The sequence below is a fragment of the Hemibagrus wyckioides genome, linkage group LG02 (genome assembly GCF_019097595.1).
Source record: "Hemibagrus wyckioides isolate EC202008001 linkage group LG02, SWU_Hwy_1.0, whole genome shotgun sequence".
In the NCBI taxonomy this organism is placed as follows: Eukaryota; Metazoa; Chordata; class Actinopteri; order Siluriformes; family Bagridae; genus Hemibagrus; species Hemibagrus wyckioides.
Window position 1 is genome coordinate 15,377,620 of NC_080711.1, and position 24,602 is coordinate 15,402,221.

Genomic DNA, 24,602 nt, shown 5'->3' on the forward strand with positions numbered 1-24,602 from the left:
GGATCATATGTCTAACTGTTTGATTTGCACTGAAACATACCATTGAGCTGCAGGACAATAAGCTTCTGGCTAAAGGCACTTCTGCACATTCATGGTGTAATTTATTTTAGCACATCAGTACAAACGTAACAGAAAGATTTCTTCTGTTTTATTTATATTATTTTTTAGTGTATAGCTGATGAGTGAAACATCAGCTTTTGGAAATGGAAATTATTTGAAATATTGAAATTATATATATATATATATATATATATATATATATATATATATATATATATATATATATATATATATACACTATATTGCCAAAAGTATTTGCTCACCCATCCAAATAATCAGAATCAGGTGTTCTAATCACTTCCATGGCCACAGGTGTATAAAATCAAGCACCTAGGCATGCAGACTGTTTTTACAAACATTTGTGAAAGAATGGGTCGCTCTCAGGAGCTCAGTGAATTCCAGCGTGGAACTGTGATAGGATGCCACCTGTGCAACAAATCCAGTCGTGAAATTTCCTCGCTCCTAAATATTCCACAGTCAACTGTCAGCTGTATTATAAGAACGTGGAAGTGTTTGGGAACGACAGCAACTCAGCCACGAAGTGGTAGGCCACGTAAACTGACGGAGCGGGGTCAGCGGATGCTGAGGCGCATAGTGCGAAGAGGTCACCAACTTTCTGCAGAGTCAATCGCTACAGACCTCCAAACTTCATGTGGCCTTCAGATTAGCTCAAGAACAGTGCGCAGAGAGCTTCATGGAATGGGTTTCCATGGCCGAGCAGCTGCATCCAAGCCATACATCACCAAGTGCAATGCAAAGCGTCGGATGCAGTGGTGTAAAGCATGCCGCCACTGGACTCTAGAGCAGTGGAGACGCGTTCTCTGGAGTGACGAATCGCGCTTCTCCATCTGGCAATCTGATGGACGAGTCTGGGTTTGGCGGTTGCCAGGAGAACGGTACTTGTCTGACTGCATTGTGCCAAGTGTAAAGTTTGGTGGAGGGGGATTATGGTGTGGGGTTGTTTTTCAGGAGCTGGGCTTGGCCCCTTAGTTCCAGTGAAAGGAACTCTGAATGCTTCAGCATACCAAGACATTTTGGACAATTCCATGCTCCCAACTTTGTGGGAACAGTTTGGAGCTGGCCCCTTCCTCTTCCAACATGACTGTGCACCAGTGCACAAAGCAAGGTCCATAAAGACATGGATGACAGAGTCTGGTGTGGAGGAACTTGACTTGCCTGCACAGAGTCCTGACCTCAACCCGATAGAACACCTTTGGGATGAATTAGAGTGGAGACTGAGAGCCAGGCCTTCTAGTCCTACATCAGTGTGTGACCTCACAAATGCGCTTCTGGAAGAATGGTCAAAAATTCCCATAAACACACTCCTAAACCTTGTGGACAGCCTTCCCAGAAGAGTTGAAGCTGTTATAGCTGCAAAGGGTGGACCGACGTCATATTGAACCCTATGGATTAGGAATGGGATGTCACTTAAGTTCATATGCGAGTCAAGGCAGGTGAGCGAATACTTTTGGCAATATAGTGTATATACACACACTGAACAGGCATAACATTATGACCACCTGCCTAATATTGTGTTGGTCCCCCTTTTGCTGCCAAAACAGCCCTGACCTGTCATGCACTGTATATTCTGATACCTGTCTATCCAAACCAGCATTAACTTCTTCAGCAACAGTATGTTGGATCGGTTCACACGGGCCAGCCTTCGCTCCCCATGTGTGTCATTGAACCTTGGCCACCCACGACTCTATCGCTGGTTCACCACTATTACTTCCTTTGACCACTTTTGATAGATACTGACCCCTGCAGACCAGGAACACCCCACACGAACTGCAGTTTTGGAGATGCTGTGATCCAGTCGTGTAGCAATCACAATTTGGCCCTTGTCAAACTCAATCAAATCCTTACACTTGCCCATTTTTCCTGCTTCTAACACATCAACTTTGAGGACAAAATGTCAAAATGACAAAATCTTGTTTCGCGCTGCTCATACTTTACCTGGGGTTAACAGTTTATTCTGGCTTCATCATAATCTGATGTTTCACACAAACCCTATCTTAATTTTCTTATTTGCATATTTGCTGCATCAACAGGCATGATTGGATAAATACAGCATGCAGCTGCTTGTCTCACACTTTCAGGTCAATTAGATTATTAGGCTTAATGTGTGGTTGAATTGAGAACGTGGTCTAAAATTGAAAAATAATAAAAAGGACAAAATAAATGTCCCCATATGAATGATTAGATGTTTTACATTGTAGAACTGTTTTTTTTTTTAATTCATTTAATCCATTTTTAATTAACCTTGTCCATCCTGTCTCTGTTTCTCTAAAGATCATTAAGTTTAAAATGTGTTATTGTTAATATTGTCATACTCTCTACTGCTGTTTATTTCTCATTAAGACTTCCTGTCTGCTCAGGAGATCAGATTTTTCAGTTGTTCACAGACATATTACACAATCTGCCCTGTGTTCGCCGTGGTGTGTAAGGGGAACGTAATTAGAGTTCTTTTTACTCAAGCCTGTCATGAATGGTGGAGATTTGCATACATTTTAAAAATACCAGAAGTCAAAAGTTTTGGCACAGCGAAAGTCTTTAACAAGTCTCCTTCAAGCCCTGAAGTGGTTGTGGAAAGTCATGAGCACCAGCATGCATGGTTTAAGGCACTTTGGAATGCTTAAGGGATGAGTGTGTGTGTGCATTTTTTTAATCTTTAAGCTAAAACTCACACTGACCTCAGAACTGACTCTGTGGTATTGCTTAAGAACAGATGCATTGTCTTTAATGAGGAAGCTGCTTATACTTGCCCTAAATTGCACTTTAACACTTCAGCTTGTAGAAATTAGATGATGGCAGCCGTGGCATGTCGAGAAGTGTTTTAATAGTTCTAGTATTAAGGTGCAGAAGGAATGCTGCATGCATTTGATAAGATTCATTGTGCATCATGTTCTGTTTACACATCGCTCATGTAACTGCCAAGACGCATCAGATGCTCTGTTCCACTGTTTATTCGTGTATTTCCACACAGCGGAGATGTCACATTCTGACTAGCACACGGTAAACCCAATCAGATGCTTTTTTTTCTTTTTTTTTTTTAACCATATAGTGTTTATCCAAACATAGACCTGTTACTAAGGATTTTTCTCTTCAAGCCGAATTGGAGTTTGAGACGTCAAGCTGAAAGTGTGCGTGTTTTGCAAATGCTCTCCCTGAGGAAATGCGTGAAAACACTCGGGGTTGGGGGGGGGGGGGAGCGAACAGCTGCTCGATGCTTTTCTGTCTTTTTCTCGCTCTCATCTTTCCTTCCTCCATCAAACTGCCTTCATCTCTCCTCCACCCCCAACCCATTCCGTCTCTCCTCTAAAAAAGTTGCGGCGTCTCGCCGAACGCGACCGAGGAGACGAGCAGTTGTCGCACGCCTCAACGACTGTAGGAAAAAGAGTTTTTCAATCCGCCATTGATGTAGTTTGACAAACTTTGCTTGAAAGGTGTCTTTTTGGAGGCGTTACAAACAACAACAACAACAAACAGCGGCGCACCGCCCACGTTAGCGTCTGCGCCAGCAGGAACTGTTTGAACGCTCGACTTCAGTCAGGAGCAATCTTCTCCACTGACGAGTCTCCTGTGGTCTCTCTGGTCGCACAAGATAAAAGACACAAGCAGAAATCAGAAAACATGCAAGGTTGCCTTCCAAGGCTTCTCGAAAGTAGGGCAGATTAAGGTGGCTAAGTGCAGGTTTCGCTAGAGCAGGTTCTCGTGAGAACCATGCAGCCTTTTTTTTTTTTTTCCTGCTCATCATCCTCTTAATCTCATATCATGGATGGTGTGTGTGTGTTTGAAGCCATGAGTGATTTAAGCTGTTAATGTGAATGTTATCTGGGTGTGTTTTGTGCCCGTGGCTGATGCATCTTTCTCACATGCAGTATGTAGTCAGGTTGAATCGCACACTAGTGTGTTTCCTCCTCACTGTAGATTGTTTGGGCTGGTGTGCACACAGCAGTCAGTGTAACACAGTGTAAATGAATTAAAAAGAGCAATCAGAAATGGAAAGTGGACTACTAAGTGTGAACGTGGCATCAGGAGGCTTTCAGATATGGAGTGTTTCCATCACTCAGTATGATGCAGTATGATGTGTGCTAGATATCTGGACCAAAGGAAAATGTTTGATAGACTAGTTATTCATACACAACTGACTGCGGTTATGTAAAAATAATCCATGCCGTGGTGCGAAGAGGAATGCCTTTACCACCTTGACGTGGACTAACAGTACAGGCTGGAGGGTGTTATGATTACACCACATCAAATACCCGATGAATACAATGTTGAGTTTAGTAATGAATAATGTAGTGTGTGTTTTAATAGTTTATAGTTAAGTTTTTATGTTGTACGTGTTCCTGTTTTCACTTACTTTATAGCCCTGATCAGTCAGCACCATCTGCTTTTCTCTCTCATTCTCTCTCGAAATCTCTAATTCTCTCTCTTTCTCTCTGTCACTCACTCACCCCCCCCCCTCTCTCTGTCTCACACCTCACACACTCCCTCTCCATCTCTCTCTCTCTCTCTCTCTCTCTCTCTCTTAAAAACATCAAAAAACAAAACAAAAAACACATCTTGTCACGTTACCTAAAAATTGGAAAGCGTATTCTCCTGAAAGCATTGTGAGTCTTACAACGCTCCTTCCTTAAATGTTAAATAAATGTCTCCAGACAAAACACTTCATCACATCAGCATAACATTAAAAGTCTCTGTGTATGATCTATTACTATACAAAAATAATGTTTCGAATGTATTACATGTGCATGTTAATATAAAGGTAAAAATTACGGATGAAGCTACTGTCTGAGCCGTGCTGTGATACAAAAACCCCACACACATTCTGAACAATCAGATTGGTTTTGTGTGTGTAATGTAACTGTGTTGTGGTATAATTAAAATAATTACATAATGTTCTTTCTCTTCCTCGATTGTCATTGGCCAAAAGGTGTTGATTTCCTGTGTATTATGTTGAAATATCTTAGAGATCATCACTGGATAATCCTGAACTCGGAATTCTCAAGGCTTTCAAGAGCACACTTGATTTTCAGTGCCAATTGGAAGCCACTAAATTATAAATACATCATTTATTTAAATTCAACTTTAGCCTATAAGGCACATGAAGGATACGTCTAATACACGTCTCATTTTCTCAAGTTATTCGGACAACAGGACAGATGACCTGTACAGAAATTCTTGTGTAAACAGGGTGTGTTTTTGTTGTAGTTCTAATTTTACTGTATTTAGTTATATTAAAGATGCATTAGGTAAGATCAGGTATCCAGTGTTTCCATCAACCATTGGTAACTAGATGTGGGCATGTCAAAAGTGAGAAAAGTTTACATTTTTGCAAATATGGGGCAACAACCAGTACAGCAACTACCAGTCGATGTGAAGACAGTAATGCAGCACACCTAGCATTCCACATCTGACAATAAATCAGCTTTCCTGCTGCTAAAATAAAACATTCTGTAGCGATATTTTGTATTTGTATGTACATTTTATCAGTGAATATATGCATCATATCATATATGAGATGAAGGCGAAGCATTGTGTGCTCTTTGACACAGATCACACGCACTCTACAATGTTTACTTCCATTGATAGTCGCTCCATATTTGCATAAATTTGATAATATTTATCAATATTCATAATATAATAAGGCATAAAAACGCCTACATTTAATCATCAATGGATGCTGTTACTCATGTCCCTGGAAGTCGACAGATCTTGATGAAAATGAATGCTGCCCCGTCGCTTTGTCACTAATGCACCTTTAAATGTAAATAATAAATAAGTAAATAAATATAGTAAATTAAAAAGAAAAAATGTTGGCAAATCACTGTGGAATAAGAGGATTTAGAGCAGTTATTGAAAAATAATCTACTTTGGAATTTTGTGGCATAACACCATAATTCTGTGGTTTACTTTTCTGTAACAGCACACCCTGTTTTGTTATTTTATCTGTTTATTTTTTTAATCACACTAGTGCAAATTTACAGTGATATCAGTCACAGAGTGGGTGAAAACCTTTCATCAATATTTATACTTTACACTTATTTTTAGATAAAGTAAACGCCAAAGAGAAATACAAAGGAGACCCTTAATGATCCTTAACGGTTTTGGAATTCCTTTGTGTCCTTTCATTGGATATCAGTGCCCTCTGCGCTGATCTGTGGTGTAAAAGGACAGTGGCAGATTACAGTGTAAGGTGACCTGGCACATTAGCAGCAAGCCCAAACGTCACTTAACACTCCCTGCCCTGTAATCGCTGTAATCTCTGCTATCATGGTGCCATATGTTTACTCCTCAGTGAACGCTCAGACCTTCACTGCCCTCTCAGCTGAGGAGGGATTTCCTGTTAGACAGTTGAAAAGGTGTGTGTGGATGGGTGAGAGTGTGTTATGAGTAACTAATAAGGTCAACTATCTTAATTAAATCATAATAGGGCATTATAACGAATAAATGACTATAATTATTTTGTAAAAGTAGCTTCACTCGTTCAGCAGCCCTCTCAGATAGCAGAACAATGTGAGCTTGTGATTGCAAAGGTGAAGATATTTGTGTGTCAGATGTTAATTGAACTTAATTAAATGACTCCCCATTATCAACCATTCGAGTACACTGTTTTGGATCGGACATGCTTTCTTTGCAAGGAAGATGATTATGTTTACTTTACCAGGCATAAACTAGGAGGAAAACGAAAGTAAGACTGTCTTTACCACAGTTCATATGCTGAGTATGCTCTATATTTTAGAATACAGAAACATTTTCATTCAACACTAGTGTTAAATGAATAAAAAGTCTTTCAGCATCGACAGATACTTTTGAAATTCTTGCTTGCTGATTGCTTGTTCAACCCTTATATGTAGCAGAGTATCTTTCTTCAATATGCTTATAGCCAGGTATTGTGTGAAAATCTACATTATAGTCTTCCAAGTATTTAAAGTAATAAGATCACTATACTCATACTGAGTATAGTCTCCCATTGCTCTTAAAACTGCCTCAGTACTTCTTAAAAGATGCAGGAAATGATGTTTCTGGGTTCCCTTTGGGCCTGATAATACCATTCATCACACTATTAACACCACCTCCACCAACCTGGATTGTTGACACAAGGCAGGTTCATGGATTTATGCTACTGGTGCCAAATTCTGATCCTACCATCTGTGAGCATCAGCAGAAATCAACATGCATCAGGCCAGGCTATGTTTTTTCCAGTCACCAGCTGTTTGGTTGGGTGAGTCTATGGCCACTGCAGCCTCAGCTTTCTGTTGTGCATTCTGGGATGCTTTTCTTCTTATCACAACTGTACCAAGTGGATATCTGAGTTACTGTAGCCTTTCTGTCAGCTCGAACCAGTCTGGCCATTTCTTGTTTGCTTCTATCATTTAACAATCATAGGATGCTTTTTCTTTATTGTAGACTCTAGAGACTATTGTGTCTGAAAATCCAAGGAGATCAGCAATTATCGATCACTATCTGATTACCAACAGCTAAGCCACATTCAAAATCACTGAGATCACATTGTTATCCCCAATTCTGATGGTTGATGTGAACATTACTCCAAGCTGTTGGCCTGTATCTTCATGATGTTATACAATACACTGCTGCCACATGATTGGCTGGTTACATAACTGCATGAAATGTATGTGGTTTACGTAGTCTAAGTGCATGTAGTTAATTAGATGTTTCTGTTCCCAATCACAATCTCGTCTATTACATATAACTGTTGTCTAACCATAGATGAGAATTACGGTGTAAATGCTGTAAACGCAACACAGCAAACTGAAAGCAAGTGAAAAGGATGATGTGTGAAGGAAAATCTGAATCTGCAAAATATCAACCTAAAATCCTGAATTAAGGCACATTCTGAGACACCTACACACTGAGACACATAATCATAATGTACTTTTAAAATGACAGCATGAGACATTTTCTGATTTTGGTTCCATAGTGTGTTTATGCTTCCATTGCACAGTTCACAGACCAGCAGTCGCGGCCTTGCTGCCTTCGTTGTCTCATAACTCAGTGACTCAAAAGGCATCGTTTCGGTATCAACAAAGGTATCAGTAAGGAAACGTATAAGGCTGTGTCATTGTGTTGCCAAGGAGGGGATAACCCTAAAATACAGTCGGAGAATAGAACAGATGTTCTGTATTAATGCTCCAGGGTCAGAATAATTGCAATTAGTTTATGTATATTTCTTCCTCTTTGCCAGGCTCATGCCATTTTACACACTGGCCTCTGCTCCCAAAATGCAGAACAGGATTATGGGATATACACAGCTCTTAAAAACTGGCTAGATGAAGGGATCTCTGATAAGAAGTCCTTCCTGTGCCTGAACACTCCCTAATTTCAGACACAGCCATTATCAACAAACACCCTAGAGCACCTTTGTAATACTTCCATATTGTGGTCTGTATTTGGTCTGCGTGGAATTTTTTCATGCAGCACGCTGATTAGTCTCCATTATGGTAAAAAATTTATATTGTTCACACGAATTGTTTGTCCTCAGCACTAATTATGTCGGTTACTTTAGAGCACACACCATTTGTTGTCAAAGAACAATGCAAGCTTTCATCTGTAAGTCTTGTCTGTTTTCGCCGATGCCATTCTGTGCCCTAGGGAAGATCTGATAAGGTAGTGGCTGTCCGATGAATGATCGGAGTCCCTTCAGCCTGGGGCAAGGGAGGCGCTTTTCAAAAGTGCCGCGCTTGCCAGATCAAACATGCCACATCAGGAATGCCTGGCGGCCGTGTTGTTGAGAGACGCGGCAGAAGGACGTACAAAGTGTGCGCCTCTGTGAGGGAGTGAGAAACAGCCCCACCCAGTTATGGTTAGCTAGAACCTGAATTAATGTGTATATTTATAAAAGTACAAGAGAGAGCACACGCCTCTGCACACAGACCTCTGTATGGGTTTGCCAACCTGAAAGACCTGAGCGAAGCTGTGTTGCAACTCGTCTCAGAAAGCCGTTGAACTTTTGATCCCAGAAATATTGAGCTGAATTACAAGGCCTGGCTGAGAGGAATTTAATCACTGCTGTCTTATGCACTTCTTCCCTCCCGCTCTGTTATTGACATCAGCGCCACAAACAGAACTAGCAGGCCGCTTTGCTTCCAAGTTGAAGCACGAAGAGTTTGGGCTTTAAACTGAAGTGAATTGAAATGCTAATGAACATTGATTTCTCACTTTGTGGCACTTCCACAGAGGTGGCTCGTTTTTTTCATCTACCTTTTCCTCGTCTGAGCAGAAGTGGTTCGAGCTTGGTGAACAGATGGTCTCCATTCTTTTGTTTGTTCTCTTAATAGCTTTTTGTGCCATGAAGCAACATTGTGACTGATTTGCACACTGACTTTGTTGAGATGACTTTCGCTGGAATAAATCCAAAATGAATGAGTATTTTTTTTTATTGAAACTTTGGGGTTACAAGCGAGTTACAAAACTTTAGCAGATATTTTAAGTTTGAGTTCCATAATATGAATAAGTAAATATTCAGGTAAACGGTTTTCATTTTCTCCAGGTTGTATGTCACTTGTCAAATAAAATCATTTTCCAGTGTAAAAGTGAACCAAATCTACTTACCGTCTTATGACAGGAGTGAGTTAAACAGTATTGTGCCTGAATCTTAAGTAAAATTGTGTAGTCAAAATTTTACTTGAATAAAAAATTTAACAAATGTTTATTGTTGCATTCAATTTGTAGGACAATCACCTGGAAACATTTCGCTTTCTACTCCATTCCTTCTAACTTACAGGGTAGGGACGGTCAGAAACACCTGGGTGCCGCTATGGAGTATTACATACACACACACACACACACACACGCTGAAATAACCCAAGAATGTCATGCAGTATTCTCATGAAATAAGGATGGCACACAGCAATCATTCCATCATTCCATCATTTTTTTTTTTTTGACACTTGAGTGGAAAAGCAGCACATCAGGCACAGACACTGTAGGACAAAATGGGGTTTATGAAAAGTAACCACAGGGATCTGTCATTTTTTTCAGCCTTTAGCAAAGTTATATTTAATATGGTAGTCTTAGATTTGTTAGCAATATTTAACGGGTCACTGGTTTTCCTCCAAACCTCAATCACTCAACAAATGAATGTGCTTATAAATAATAACACAGTCTGCTCTGTAAGTGGAAAGTTAGGAATAAAACAGCTCCAGTAAATGCAGTATAATGTTGTACATATTTACATAATGAGCTGAATAATAAGATATGTGAATTATGTTCATATAATTAATCTGTGCTGAGACAGACAGGGGAATAACTTTTTACGGTCACAGGCTGAGATGAAGTTTTGAGACCCTGTGCTATAGAGTACATATAAGGATGCTGCATGATGACCAGATCTCCTCTTTAAAGCACTTGATTACTAGAACTGTCAAATGAATCAAAATCTCTTTTATGTTGTTATCAATCTCAACAGTGTCAGCGGGAGAGTTTTATCAACTCTATAAATGGACTTAGATCCTGATCTTTTTTTTTTTCCTTCTCAGACTGAAATGAGGATCAAAGTTCTAGAGGCCAAATACCAAGAGGAGAAGCTGAAGCTCCAGCAGAGACATGATGCTGATGTTCAGAAGGTTTTTCACTATTAACTCTATTCCTTCATTCACTCTACTTTCCTCACACCTCTGGGTTGGTTTAACCACGTGACTAGAAAGTCTGTAAGTTCTCAGCCCTGGCTTCATTTTTTTTCGCCACCGCCCTGAGCATACCGTCACGGTTGAACAGCACCTTAAATACAAAACCTGTCCATGGCCAGTCCAATATAAGCAATGCACCAGAACTGTCTTAAAGGCTTATCTGATTGAAAGCATGAGTTTATTTGCATAACCACCTGGTGATGGAGCAGGGTGTAATTTTTTAATTGTCTTCTTTATGAATCATGCTGGTTTGTCTGTCACTGAGTAAACGATGAGGGAGTGAAGGCTGTGTGTGCTGAAAATGAGACGTACAACATGGGTGAAAGGTAATACCCCATGTAAAATTCCATGTCATTTTCTCTTAAAGATTCTACCAGTCAACAATCAGGTGTAATAATCCTACCCTGGAATTTAAAAAAATTTTCTCATAATTTATAAATAAGTAAATAAGTGGTTGGTTTATTCCTCTTATTCCTCAGCAATTTGCCAAGCATTGCAAGACAGATATCCCATACATTTTATCTGTTTTTAGGGGATAATGTATACAAAACAAGATTTTTGATTCACCATAGTAACAATGATACATGTTTTTTCTAAATTAATATAAACCTGTGATTTGAGTTTCAGCTAGCACTATTGTCAGAGCTGCGATTTCAGAAAAATTATTCGATTCCATCTGACCATTCAGACCAAGAATTCTTTGTCAAGAATATTTGTCTGAATAGGAAAAAGACAGGTGACTTTGGGCATCTCTCCCCTCACTCTCTCAGCCTGCTGAAAAGGTAGAATACAGGAGACGTTGATATTGCTTGAAATTTGTTCATGTAAATCCGTGATGGTGGCATTGTTGAGTAAACTGCTGTTAATAGAACATTTGAGTTAATCAGGAACATTTGAGTTAACAAGGAATTTGGTACCAGCTGTTGGTGACCCTCAAAAGTACAGACAAATAACTACACTGTACATTTAGTTTAGAGTCAACGCTATACAAAAAAAAATAAATAAATAAGGAGCACACTATACAGAGTATGTGACATCAGAAATGCATGTTAAGAGTGAAAGTGCAAAATAGTTTAAATAGCGTTAGTGTGCATTACATATGACTGCTGTTTGTGCAATACACAATATATATAGTACAGGGTGTGTGAATGGTGCAAGCAGCAATAGAGTGTGTAACATATGCAAATGAAGTCATGAGAGACTGCTTTTACAGAACAGTATATGTAGATGTAAAGTGGAGTGCTGGTGCTTTTAAACAGCAAGTTGCATATTATCAAGGTCAGCTTATAGCCATATTAAAATCATTGATTATTATTTTACAAAAGTTCACAGGCTATTTACAGAAAATATGCTCTTAATAATACCTTCACAACTTATCAGATGGTTGGTACACCACCCTACAGGCATTGACTGACGTAAAGGCAGAGGTTGTGAAAACAGTTGTCAAAAGCACGGTCAGATGATAAACAAATCTCTTGTGCTTCCGTAGTACAGAAGAAAACTCGTCCAGTGAAGCATTGACTGCAGAATTAACTTAATAACCACCATCCGTAATTAAAATGGTTAATTATAATAATTGGGTAATGACAATAACTGTATTTTATTTAAAGAGAAGCAGGCGAGGACTGCATACTGAAACCGCCTCAACAACGATTATCATTAACTCTCATACGTTGAAGGATGACAACTAACTACCTAACTTTGATGGTGTAACTGCTGCAAAAGTTAATCTTCAGCAAGTTCATCTTATTTATTGCTGAAAACAACAAAGCGAAAACATGAGCTCAGTGTCTCATACTGACAATGCGGACCATATGCCAGTAAGTGTTTATCTGTTTCAAAGTCCATATACCCCTCATAAACAGAAGAAGTCACAGACAGCTTGGCGTCTCCTCACACACACACAAAAAAAGATGCCCTAAAAGCCTGAAATGGCCCTGCCTAAAAGCAGCACATCACCCAAAACAGACGCGGGCTCTCGTCTCTCTCCTCTCGCCGTCAGGACTTTCCCATGTGCAGCTGAAATGCTCTCTCTTAAGGAGGCGATTAGAAAATTACATGTGTCCCTAAATGTTCCATGAACTTCTCTTTACCCTTCTCTCCCTCTGCCATTCTGTCTCCTCCAGAGGCTTTCATCTCTCAGGATGACAAGCTTAGCAGCAGAGAGTGCACTTCTGAGGACTAAAACAGGCCAAATAATCCACTGATGGCCACTGTGACTTTTTCCCCCTCCTCCTAGGGTGAAAATAATAACTTTTAGGGGATGCTTTTTTCCTGTTTAAATCACAAGTCAGTGTTTCAAGGACAGCACGTCTCACTGAAATGTACCCAGTTCGCTTTTTTGTCATACTCTTTCGTCCACTCTCTCTCTCTGTCCTCAGCTAACACCCTCCTTTATTAGTCTACATGAGAGTGAAAAGGGCTGTGAAGGCTGGACCCTAGAAAGCACATTTCAAATTAGAAGCTCCATTGCATTTCCCCCTTATTACTGGAAAAAAATCCCTTTGAAGACTGGTATGGTGTGATTTTTCCCTCCTTTGTGTAAAATCCTCAATAGCTCTCCATGGACACTGAGCACTAATTAGTCTCATGGTTCCTTATATTAAAATGATAATTAATAAAGATGTCAGTTGTCCTCGCGTTCCCTTCCTCGCTTAGCCGTACGACACAGAGAGGAGACGCTTTAGATCTGCATGTGTGTCTCCTTCATCAAAGCCCTTTGGGGAGGATGTCAATATTTGCTCAGGTGCATCTTTTCGCTACAAATGGCACACAAACATGCAGACAACATCAACATCGAGAGCTCCGTCTTATCCTTGCCAGTGGGTGTCTCTTGTTCACTCACCCCTCACTCTGGCAGCCTGCTGGGCTTCGATTACTGCCCACTCCTTCTTGCTTAAAAGCACGCTCAGCACGGCTGGGACTCCTCGACCCCTTGTGCATCCTGCAGGGAGCCACGCATCAGAAGAACAAATGGCCAAATCAAAATTAACAAATGGACCCCCCCCTATCGTATACCACCGCAGATGAAAGAAAATATCTTTGCTTGGAATTTTTTTCTGCATTGCTAACCCTAAACACTCGGGGCTTGTGCTAATCTCACATCCACTGTGGACCAGACTAGATTGTTTCAATAACACTTTCTTTTTCAGTACAATAACTATCAAGAAATAGATAAATAAGTAATTGATTAATATATTATGTAAGTATGTCTGGTGCCTATTATGCCAGTTGGATATTCAAGTCTATTAGAAAAAAATGTTACTATATAACTACTAGGTTTGTGTAGTTGTTCAGAAATTCCAGAGTAAATAAGTATCTCTTGCAACAAACATAAACATTTTCAGGACATGCACATCTCAGAAACTACACTGACCTAATAGTTCCTCATGAGCTCTTGGTTGCTGTTGTAGAAAGGACATTATTACATTTACATTATTTATCGTCCAGTGTCAACCAAATGAGGATATGTTCCCTTCTGAACCTGGTTCCTCTCAAGGTTTCTTCCTGATATCATCTCAGGGAGATTTTCCTTGCCACTGCCGCCACAGGCTTGCTCATTAGGGATAAAATAGTTTAATTTAAACTTAAATTTTTTTTCCTTTCTCTTTTTCTATAATTTTGTGACGCTGCTTTGAGACAATGTCCATTGTTAAAAGCGCTATACAAATAAATTGAATTTAATTAAATTAAATCTCTATGAAGAGGTTGAGGAAATGTCAGAAAATTCACAGACCAGGCTGGAAGTGCTGCCATTTCTTTTCAATTTCTTCTCCTTTTTCCCTTTCCTTTCCTTTCCTTTTTCATTTTCCTTGCTTGGATTATTTATATAGTTAGCGATAGCGTTCATGTTTAATTAGCAAATAAATAAATAAATACACATTCAAGTTTAGCCCATGCCTTTTTTTCTGTGGGAAAAAAATGTAATCTCTCTAATCTCTCTAATCTCTCTAATCATGGCATGGTTGTTGTTTTGAGTATTTCAAAGACTGGCCTGAGCTGACAGAAAGTGTATAGTGACTCAGATAATCACTGTTTACAACTGTGGTGAGCAGAAAAGTATTTCAGAACACACCAGACCTTGAGGTGGATGGACTACAACCTTGGACCTAACCTTCGACTGTCCAGTGTGGATGATTCTGGGCCAATGCCAGGATATCAGCAGTTTCTTATGCCCTCAAATCTGCCCATCTGCCACCAGTAACCATGACCCAGTCGATGATGACACAGCCATAGACATCACACCTTTTTCTTCATTCTGATGTTTAATGTGAACCTGAATCCCTTGACCTGTATCTGCATGATTGTCTGCTTAGATAATTACATAAATGTGCAGGTGTTTCTAATAATGTGGGTGGTGAGTGTGTATATAAGCATGACATCACTCTCAGCCTTTTAAACTTTCCGGTAATTATATTATTAGGGAGCGAAGCACCTGAGTTGTTTTCTTCCACTCCTTTGGGTAATGTTGAGTTTAAGCAGCTACTATGATGTTAATTTCCATATTTCCATATCGGATTTTCTCCCATTTTGAGTTTTAATGAAAATAAATGAAACAAAAATCAACAAGTTTGGTCAAATCATCACAACATTTGGAAAACCGCATCATTAGTCAAAACCCAAACACAAACTGTTTACTGCTATAAGTACTATTACCTATTTATTATCTACTCTGTTCAGCTGCACATGCATGCTGCATCTTAACGTCTTTATACCTGATATTTTTCACATTAGTTACTCTGCATGGTTCCTTACATGCTGAAATATGCTATTTGCTTATCATCAAATTATACATTAAGTATAATTATGTATTATTTTCTGCTGCAGCGCAGAAGTCAGTATGCACTTTACAATCTATTATCAAAGTATGTAACAATAATTACTTTAATAAATACCACCCACCTACCAATTATACACAACATGCTCACCAGTGAGTGAAATTGACCATCCACAAAGTTTAGCTTTCTCTGAAATGTGCAACATTAATCTTTGTACATAGATTAAGTGCATGTCAGAGTTTCACTAGAAAACAATACAGCTGTAATGTGCAGTATGAATATGATTGTGTGTAGTCACTTGAGAGCTTCCCCAGAGAAAATACTCGAAGACTCAGAAGTCCTTTTGTACTGATTTTGGCTTCTGATAAAGTTAAAGATAATGAATGTACAGAGAATTGCCAGGATGAAGAGACTCATTCTCTCTCCTTCTGCCCCAAACACACGCAAGTGCAGACTCAGACATCAGAAATGAATCATTTGAGAAACTATGGGACAAAGCTTCCAAGCTAAACATTTGTTGTAGAGTATTTGCCCTTGACAGATGATGATGATAATTATTTAACGATAATTCAGTCGAAGTAACTACAGGTCACCGCTGAAGAAAAATCCAATTTAAAAAAAGCATGAAACAAACCAATAACAGAATTTAAAGCTAGTAGTATTTGAAGCCACTCAGAGGTTAAATTATTTTCTAGATTTTACACCGTAAGAATGGAGAGATTGAGGAGTTGAAGAACTTGCACCGGTCCAAGCTGAAAGAAGCAGAGGAGACTGTGAGAGCACTGGAGAAAAAAGGTGAGAGGTGATACACACACGTGTACATTACTCATTCTTTTTCTCAAGAAGCGATAGTGAAAATAGCTGTGGAGTGTTAGCCCATCAGTTTAAAAAGAAGTAAGAATGTGTGTGAAAGAGTGTAGACAGAGCTTTGCCCTGCAGCCAGGTCTACTTTTTTTTATTTTGTTTCTCTCTTTCTGTTTCTCTCTGCTTCTTCTCTACCCCACAGTTCAAAGCTTGCTGCGTGAGTCCCAGGTCATCCGCCAGAGCAAAGACAAGCAGATCGCAGAGTTGAAGAAAATGTTGGATCAAAGTGCTGACTCTCAGAAAAACGAATGGGAGAAGAAGGTACGGCTGGGCTGAAATGTCTTCGATTTACACCGAAGCCTGTGGAGGAGCTTCTTTTTTTTTTTTTCCTTTTCCCTCATCGGCTTTACAGAGCTCAAGGCCTTCTCTTTAAGTTTCAGGTCGAAGAGAAGACATCCTCTGAGTTACTGTGTATTTACTGTGGAGGAAAAAACATTCTGTATGTTTTCCAGCTTCTCTTCTAGTGCTTGATGTTTGTGCACAAGTTTGTGATTGAAGTCTTTCTTCCTTTGGGCTTCTTTACTGTTCTGTTCAGTGGATGTACAGCTCATCCTGACCATTTGCAGGACAGCTGCAAAGTACACAGTTTGTCATTTCTACCACAAAATCGTGCAGCAGGTGGTGGGTTTAACATAACAGATTGCAATTTCCAAAACCACACAACACCACATCCACTTGTAACCTGTGGAAACCAACCAGGCAAAACAGGCTGAACTCTCTAGGTGGGAGCAATGGTCTATTCTGTCTCCTCCTGTCATTTACTCCAGTAGACATGCTGCTTGTCTGGCTTTATAAACACTTTTTAACACTCCCGTGGTTGGTAGTTGTTGTCTGATCGAGGAGAGCTGAGGTTGGTTGTGAAGAATTGGCACTTGACCATATTAAGTATGAATATACGTATTAATAAATAAATAAATCAACATATCAAATGAAAACATTTGTTAAGCAAAGGTTTGTCTGCCAGGGTTCTATTAACAAAAAATAATAGCCAGACATAAACCTCAGGCTGCTGATTTGATGTGAAAATTTAGTAAATATTTAACATTGAACAATTTTATTTTTATTTTTTTCAAATGATTCTATTGAAACAGTAACACTTGCACCAGCAGTCAAAATGTCATGGTAGCTCCTAAAGGCCACTGAGCTACATTTCCCATCAGCCCCAGCACATCAAATATCCCAAATATCATTTACACCTGATTAGCACCATTATATAAGATGCTGTTATATAATTAATAGAATTATTTGTCAGGCGTTTGTTGTTGTAAAGTGCCACAGTATCACCCATAGTCTTTGTTTTTTTCTATAGTTCTGTCCATAGTCTTCGCTTGTATCCATCTTGGCCTCTCAACAGAACTTTCCAGGATTTTGTTTGTGCTAGCAGACACCACCACTAGGCTTATGTGATGTGCACAATTGTAATTAAACTATTTAACTGTCCAGGACCGATAACCATAAATAAATAAAGGCAAATGAGCACCACTCCACCGTTTGTGTTTTAAGGAGAGTAGGAGAGGATGTATTATAATAATATTACCAGCTGTGCATTCAGGAACTGCATGTCAGCAGCAGCAATCACTAAAACTCAGCTGGATGGTGGCGTTTGGGGTGATTCTCTTAGCTAAATGGATCATACTTTGAGAGATTCTACATAATCTCCCATAAATGAATTCAAAATGCTTCCCATGTATCTTGACAGGAAGTGAGGGCTTCCCACAAGTCTAGTCAAGAATTCGTATGTTGATTGGCTCCAGTTTTTATTGGGGAGAAAACGCTTGGTCTTTTGCCATGTGTTTAAATGATATAGATTGCAGACTTCCTCTTCAAACTGCCTCTGCCTGAACCTTGCCATGTCTGCTAGTGTAATATAAAAATAATCACCAGTGGACAGTGTTTAAGGTTGATTTGTTGTATATATGCCACAAATGAACCACTACTGAAGATCGCTATTCTTTACTGTCTTGTAGAGAAGTGTCACTAGTTGTAACGTTAAGATGCTTAAAACCCCGGCAAGATGGCTAAGCAAATTGAAAAGAGGTTCACCTAGCAAAGGAACTAATGAGCTGTAGGATGCTGTGTGGTTTATGGACTTTGTCTAATCAGAATGTTTCTCTTCACTGAAAGCTGCACACCGTGATGGCTCAGATGGAGCAGGAGAAGTTTGAGCTGCAGAAGAAGCACACAGACAACATCCAGGAGCTGCTGGAGGACACCAACCAGCGTCTGGCTAAGATGGAGGCGGAGTATGGCACCCAGGCACGAGCCACTGTGAGTGACCTTTACCCACAGCACTGCGCATGTAGATTTAGGTCACTTTCACATTGGCATTTAGTCGGAAGGAGATGAGTTTGCATTAAAAATTAGTAATGTGAAAGTGCAAGCATGAACCCATTGACTTCCTGTAGGAGGTAGTTAGAATTCGGTTTTACTGGAATTGTGTTGCGATTCCCAGGAATGTTTTCTTTTTCAGGAAGTAAAGTAACCAGCACATGTCTTTTTGTTGATGACGACATCTTTAGTTTCTACAATATGCATTTACTATGAAATGCCATTTACAAGCTTCAAATGCGCATTGGGGCAAGTGCCGTTTACTGTGCTGCACATAATAGCGCCAAAATAAATAATTAGAAAAATATGATGAATCGTGTTGTGTTCTCCATGCATGTTTGTGATGATGTAAGATGAACGCAAATGCACCAGGGTTCAATGGAATCAAGTTAACCACTGCTTTGTGGTCACTGAAAACAATCACACTATGATTCAGACCACAGCAAACGTGCCCAGTGTGAAAACCAGCATAGATTATGTAGTTAAATTGTTCTACTTTTTTTCTTGCAGCTGTATTTCCTCACTTCTCACCTTGTTAATGTCTCTCGTGTACAAAAGTTTTCTGGAACAAAGAGCGTGTTGTATTTTAGTGATAAACAGAGGCATCGGTGGCCAGAGAAGAAAGGGAAGTCGGCTTTGAGTTATACTTTAATGAGATTTTGCACGTTCCGGATTCGACGTCCGTCGTACAGGTCAGGCCGCGGTCTGTCAGCGGGGTCGAATTTTAAGAGGCTTCAAAAAGCACGCCGTGCCCCGCAGAGCAAAGACTTCTCTTTAATAATTAAACTTAGCGGCTTTCCAACCATGAAAGAGTTCTCTGTCATTGGAAATTAGGTTCACCTATTCTGTTGGTTTAGGCTGCCCTTCTCAAACACACACACACACACACACGTCTCGCATGTCCTCATGTTGTGGTGGTGGTGTCGATTTTGTCAGGTGAGCTGAGTGAGCATGTGCTGTCCCCCGGTTCTATTTGATGTCTCAATGCGACCGGCTTTAAAAGACATTGTTTGTCTTATCTTCTTTCATCATTCCTTCCAGCAACCCTTCAAAGCAATGCAACATATTTCATATACGTGTCCACAAACGTGACTGATCGTGACTGATGAAAATGTTGCACTAAATGTATTTTCTTTAGGAATAGCAGGAAAGGAAGTGGGATGGGGATTAAGGAAGGGGGCATGGCCGGATTTACATAACACACATGATGACATATTATTATATCCATATTATTATATATATATCTATCTATCGGAAGCTGGGTACAACTCAGTTGTAAGTAGTAAGGTTTTTTTATGGGATTAATTACCTTTAAATAAGGTTCAGTTACTATTTAATAATGCCTTTCCTAAGATGGAGATGTTGGAGATGCCTTCTCTTTCTTGGAGAACCTGTAGCAGTTTTAAACACTTGTTACACTCAGTAAAGCTTTTACTGGCAGCCTGGAAGTATATGAAATGGGTTTGTTTAGGTGTAATTCAACAGTGTTACAGACTATGCCATGATATATAAAGTATAAAAATATAATATAAATGATAGATAAAGTATAAAGGTCATCACAGCACCAAGTGCCACAACAGAAACATGTTTGCCCTGCAGTCAAGAGATTGTGATCAAATCTCCACAGGAGTCAAGGAAGAAAAAATTGACTCTCTGGGATGGAAGGAAAGCATGCTCTCTCTCTCTCTCCCATTGATCACAGCAGCACTAGCCAATCCCAGGCATCTGTGAGCTCATGTATGCGGAAGAGGGTAGGAAATGTGGAAATTCACCTCTCTCAGAGGAAGCACAAGTTAGCCACAAGTTTACCAGTTGGAAGGTGTCATATAATGGGGAAAGCTGACTGGTGGGCGGAAATTGGCAGGATGACAAATTGGGGAGAAATTCAGGGGAAATATTCATTATTTGTAATGAAATTTGGTCTAAATTGTTCATTCCTATTCATTCTGCTGTGAGGCATCTTTATTGTACTGATTATTTATTTATTTAAACGAGTAGGTTTGATATAGCTATTCCTCCTTAGTTAACTACTGTCTGTGCTCGCACTTCTAGCCTGTAGCTGGATTTCTTATTCATTCCTCATCTCTCAGCATCAACCCTTCCAAAATCGGAATTCTTATAGGGAACATTTATATTAAAAACATCTGCTTTTCTCTCTCTCTCTCTCTTTTCAGGATGAAGGGCAGGCTCTAAATATTCACAAAATCATACAAAATGCACAACAGGCAGGCCACAGAGTATAGACCCTCCTCAAAACAAGCTGATCACAAGTCCTCATGCTGCTCCTGGCATTCACATAAAAGCTGCTCTGGAATAGAAAAACATGTACGCACAAAATGTAAGCAAGGCTCGAACAAAAAAAAAAAAAAACAAACCCCACAATCAAAAAATGAAAAGAAAAAAACCTTATGCATAACCTTATGATTAAAAAGAGTGTGTGTGACCAAAATGAACATGTCATGCCATACACTCATCTGAGTATTGTGTGTGAAGCAACCCACTGTCTGTTTTAGAGTGTGTTAATCCTCCGTTATCTTCGTGTTTGATAGAAGGAATAAATATATGCCACCCCCCTTCACACACGCTCTCGTCTTCCATCTGATCTGCTAGGCATTTCCTCATCTTTCATCTCTTCATTGACTGCTATATATGTATAGTTACTTCTTGTTACATCATTATTATTTATCATCATTTTAGCATTTCCAAGTTTTGCCAAGGATATTTGACAGTCAAAGGTTGGAATGGCAGTCTGCACGGTTCACTGAGACAGATATGTATATTAATTCCAGGCCTCCAGTCAGTTTTTTTTTCCTTTCTTTCTTTCTTTCTTTCTTTTTTCTTTCTCTCATATTCCTGAGGGTCAGACTTCGAACTTCCCAATAAATCACTAGTCACATGCGTCATGATTGAAACTTGTCGCTCTTTAGATCATGCCACGTTTCACGCCGGCAGCTAACAAAGGCTCATTTTTCCATTTCTTCGAAGTTGCCCTTGTCTGCGAAGCCACTCCTTTCAGCGCGGGCAACTTTCATCAGCATAGGCTGCGTATCTTAAATCAATATGCTGTCATCACCTACATCAACCTGCATTCCAGCTGCCATGTTGGGGACAGTGGCTTCCATTAAGGATGAGACCAGTAGAGAGTGTGTGTGTGTGTGTGTGTGTGTGTGTGTGTGTGAAAAGTTTCATTCCTTGATGTCTGGTTTTACTTGAGCCTCCACATGTGCAATCCAGGCAACATTTCGTATAAACCATGTCAGTATGATGCAAATCATGAGAAAATAAAGTGTTCATAGTGATGCCTGATCTCCTGTATGACTGGAGAAAGTTTTTGTTTGTTCTTGTTTTAAAGAAAATAGGGTTCTGTCCTGGATCTCCTCAATCTGTGCTCAATGAGTGTTTTTGCACCTGGAGAGCAAACTGACGGAGAACAGCAACACGTGAAGCCCTTATCAGACATGAAAACTTAATCATCTTAAAGGAAAAAAGGAATAACTTGAACATTTTATCTTTTATTTTGTTAACAATCTGTCTTATCGTCTCCCCTCTTCGACCACCCCCCCCATCCCCCCCCCCCATCAGTGATCTGATCATTTTATTAATATCCACATAGACCTCACGTTGATTGAATTTGAATGTTGGATCCAAAATCCAATTGAATTCACTTTTATTTGTTTAGCACTTTTAACAAAGGACATTTGTTGTATTCTTGTATAATTCGTAAATGACCCAGTGTTGCCTTTGTTTAAAATGTATTTTTATGATTCATTGATCATTTCTATGAAAGTCTTGCATGAGTGTAAACACCTTATACATGAAATATATCATTTCAATTCTGATGTTGTTGCTGTCAGTTTGTGCATAGGACAAGGTGAATAACGACTTTTATTATTCACTATGTGTCTGTGTGTGTGTTGGTGTAGGAGCAGACGGTGCGGGATCTGGAGGCCCGGGTGAAGCAGCTCTCAGTGGAGGTAGAGAACGGCAACTTGCTCAGGCAAAAGGTCACGCAGGAGAAAGCCGAGCTGGAGATCCACATTGCAGCCATCAGCGCTGAGCTCCAAGAGGCCAACTGCAGGTACAAACCTACACACACACACACACACAGAATATGTGTCCCTAGTCATCTGTGTTACCTAAATTTGGATACCGATCACAATTTGGCTCTGGTCAAAGTTGATCTAATACTGGGAACACCCCCACCTGCTGTATTGGAGATTCTCTGGGTCAGAGCATCTCAAATACAGCAGGTGGGGGTGTTCCCAGTATGCAGTGGTTAGTACTAACCAATAGTGCTCCAAGGAAGGACTACCGGTGAACCGGGTACAGGATCATGAGTGCTCATTCATGCAAGTGGGGAGTGAAGGCAAGACCATATATTCTCACCCCACAAAAGAGCTACTGTTTTGGTGGCACCTACACAATATTAGGCAGGTGCATTTAATGTTATGGCTGATTGATGTAACGTATTTAACATAAGGATAAATTTTAAGCATAAACAGTAACTTAACTTTAAACTTTATAATTTTTTGTATGTTTGTATCATTCTGAAAATCTGCTTTGAAACAATATCCACTGTTAAAAGTGCTATATAAATAAATTGAATTGAATTGAACATTGTGCATTCTGCTTGAATACTCAAAATATATGTGTGTGTGTGTGTGTTTTTTAGGAATATGACTCTGCAGAGGGAGAAGGATCTACAGAGTGAGGAGCATGAGGATGCAGTACAAAAGCTCCAGGCCAAACATGATGCAGACCTCAACCACTTTCAGCAGGAGCATGCACTGTCTGCCGCCAAGGTCTGACAAACACTTCACTTCACTCCCTCGCTGATTCACATTTTACACAGAGTTAAGACCAGTCAGGTTCTATGGTCGTTTTGACACGTGCAGCGTTTAGTCCTGGTTTAAACAGGTGAATGTTGTGCAGGGGCTGTTTGTGCAGGTGAATACATAGCACTCGCACTCGGGTGTGGACTAAAAACAGCTCTGTGATCATCTGAGCCAGGTGGTCCAGGTAAACTCTAGTGTGGTTTGAGCTGATTAAGGAGGAGATTAGATTCTGAATTGATTAAACATGCCATAGTGTTATGGACTGTGGTCAGTGTTTTTTTGTCATGGATTCAATGTGTAACACAGCACAGTTTAGTGGGTGAAATGTTTGGATTAAAAGGCAAAATTGGAAAAGCCATTATTATTATTATTATTATTATTATTATTAATAATAATAATAATAATAATAATAATAATATCATTATTTTATCAGTGTTTTTAATGCAGTGTGAACACCATTGAACAATACCATTATGGCCTTTAAAACCCTTGGCTCCCATTTTTCCAAGTTCACCATTTTTCATTTGTACCTGCCCACAAACTTTTCTAACAAATTTATTAAGTTGTACTTCCAAAAAATCTAAACAAACTGACCAGGCAGTTATTAAAGACAGCTGCACATCACATTATTGACTTTTTTCCGAAAGTTCTTACTTGCACTGAGATGAAAATAAAAACACTTCCTGCCTCGTGTTGATGCACTCCTATATTCTCAATCTATAAACTTTTTTTTATTTCACCTGAAGTGCTTTCCTACACATAAAAGAAAAAAACACTGAATGGTGTGAATGGCTGTAGCACAAACCGATCCTGGAACAACATCGAGAAGTAAAATGTAAAAGTGGATTCTGTACACAGAAGGTTTTGAAGTAATGATTTATGTAATCATTTATTTAACACCAACTCTCCATGTTGTTGTTGTTGTTGTTCTTTCGGTTGCTCCCTGTTCGGGGTCGCCACAGCGGATCATTTGGTCCACATGTTTCAATTTGGCACAGGTTTTACGCCGGATGCCCTTCCTGACGCAACCCTCCCATTTAATCCGGGCTTGGGACCGGCACTGAGAGTTAACTCTTCAGTGG

General features: G+C 39.6%; 1 protein-coding gene across 8 annotated transcripts in view; it reads left to right on the plus strand.

Annotated features, from left to right (window-relative positions):
- Positions 1-24,602, plus strand: part of cep112 (centrosomal protein 112) — a 131,084-nt gene that overhangs the window by 32,707 nt on the left and 73,775 nt on the right. For 6 of the 8 annotated variants that reach the window (XM_058408572.1, XM_058408582.1, XM_058408589.1 and 3 more), the window contains 6 exons: positions 10,566-10,652; positions 16,189-16,288; positions 16,500-16,618; positions 18,482-18,625; positions 22,609-22,763; positions 23,358-23,487. In XM_058408572.1, the coding sequence (XP_058264555.1) occupies positions 10,566-10,652; positions 16,189-16,288; positions 16,500-16,618; positions 18,482-18,625; positions 22,609-22,763; positions 23,358-23,487 (735 nt within the window). The remainder of the gene's footprint in view (positions 1-10,565; positions 10,653-16,188; positions 16,289-16,499; positions 16,619-18,481; positions 18,626-22,608; positions 22,764-23,357; positions 23,488-24,602) is intronic. The other 2 variants (XM_058408621.1, XM_058408604.1) reach the window with 1 other exon arrangement.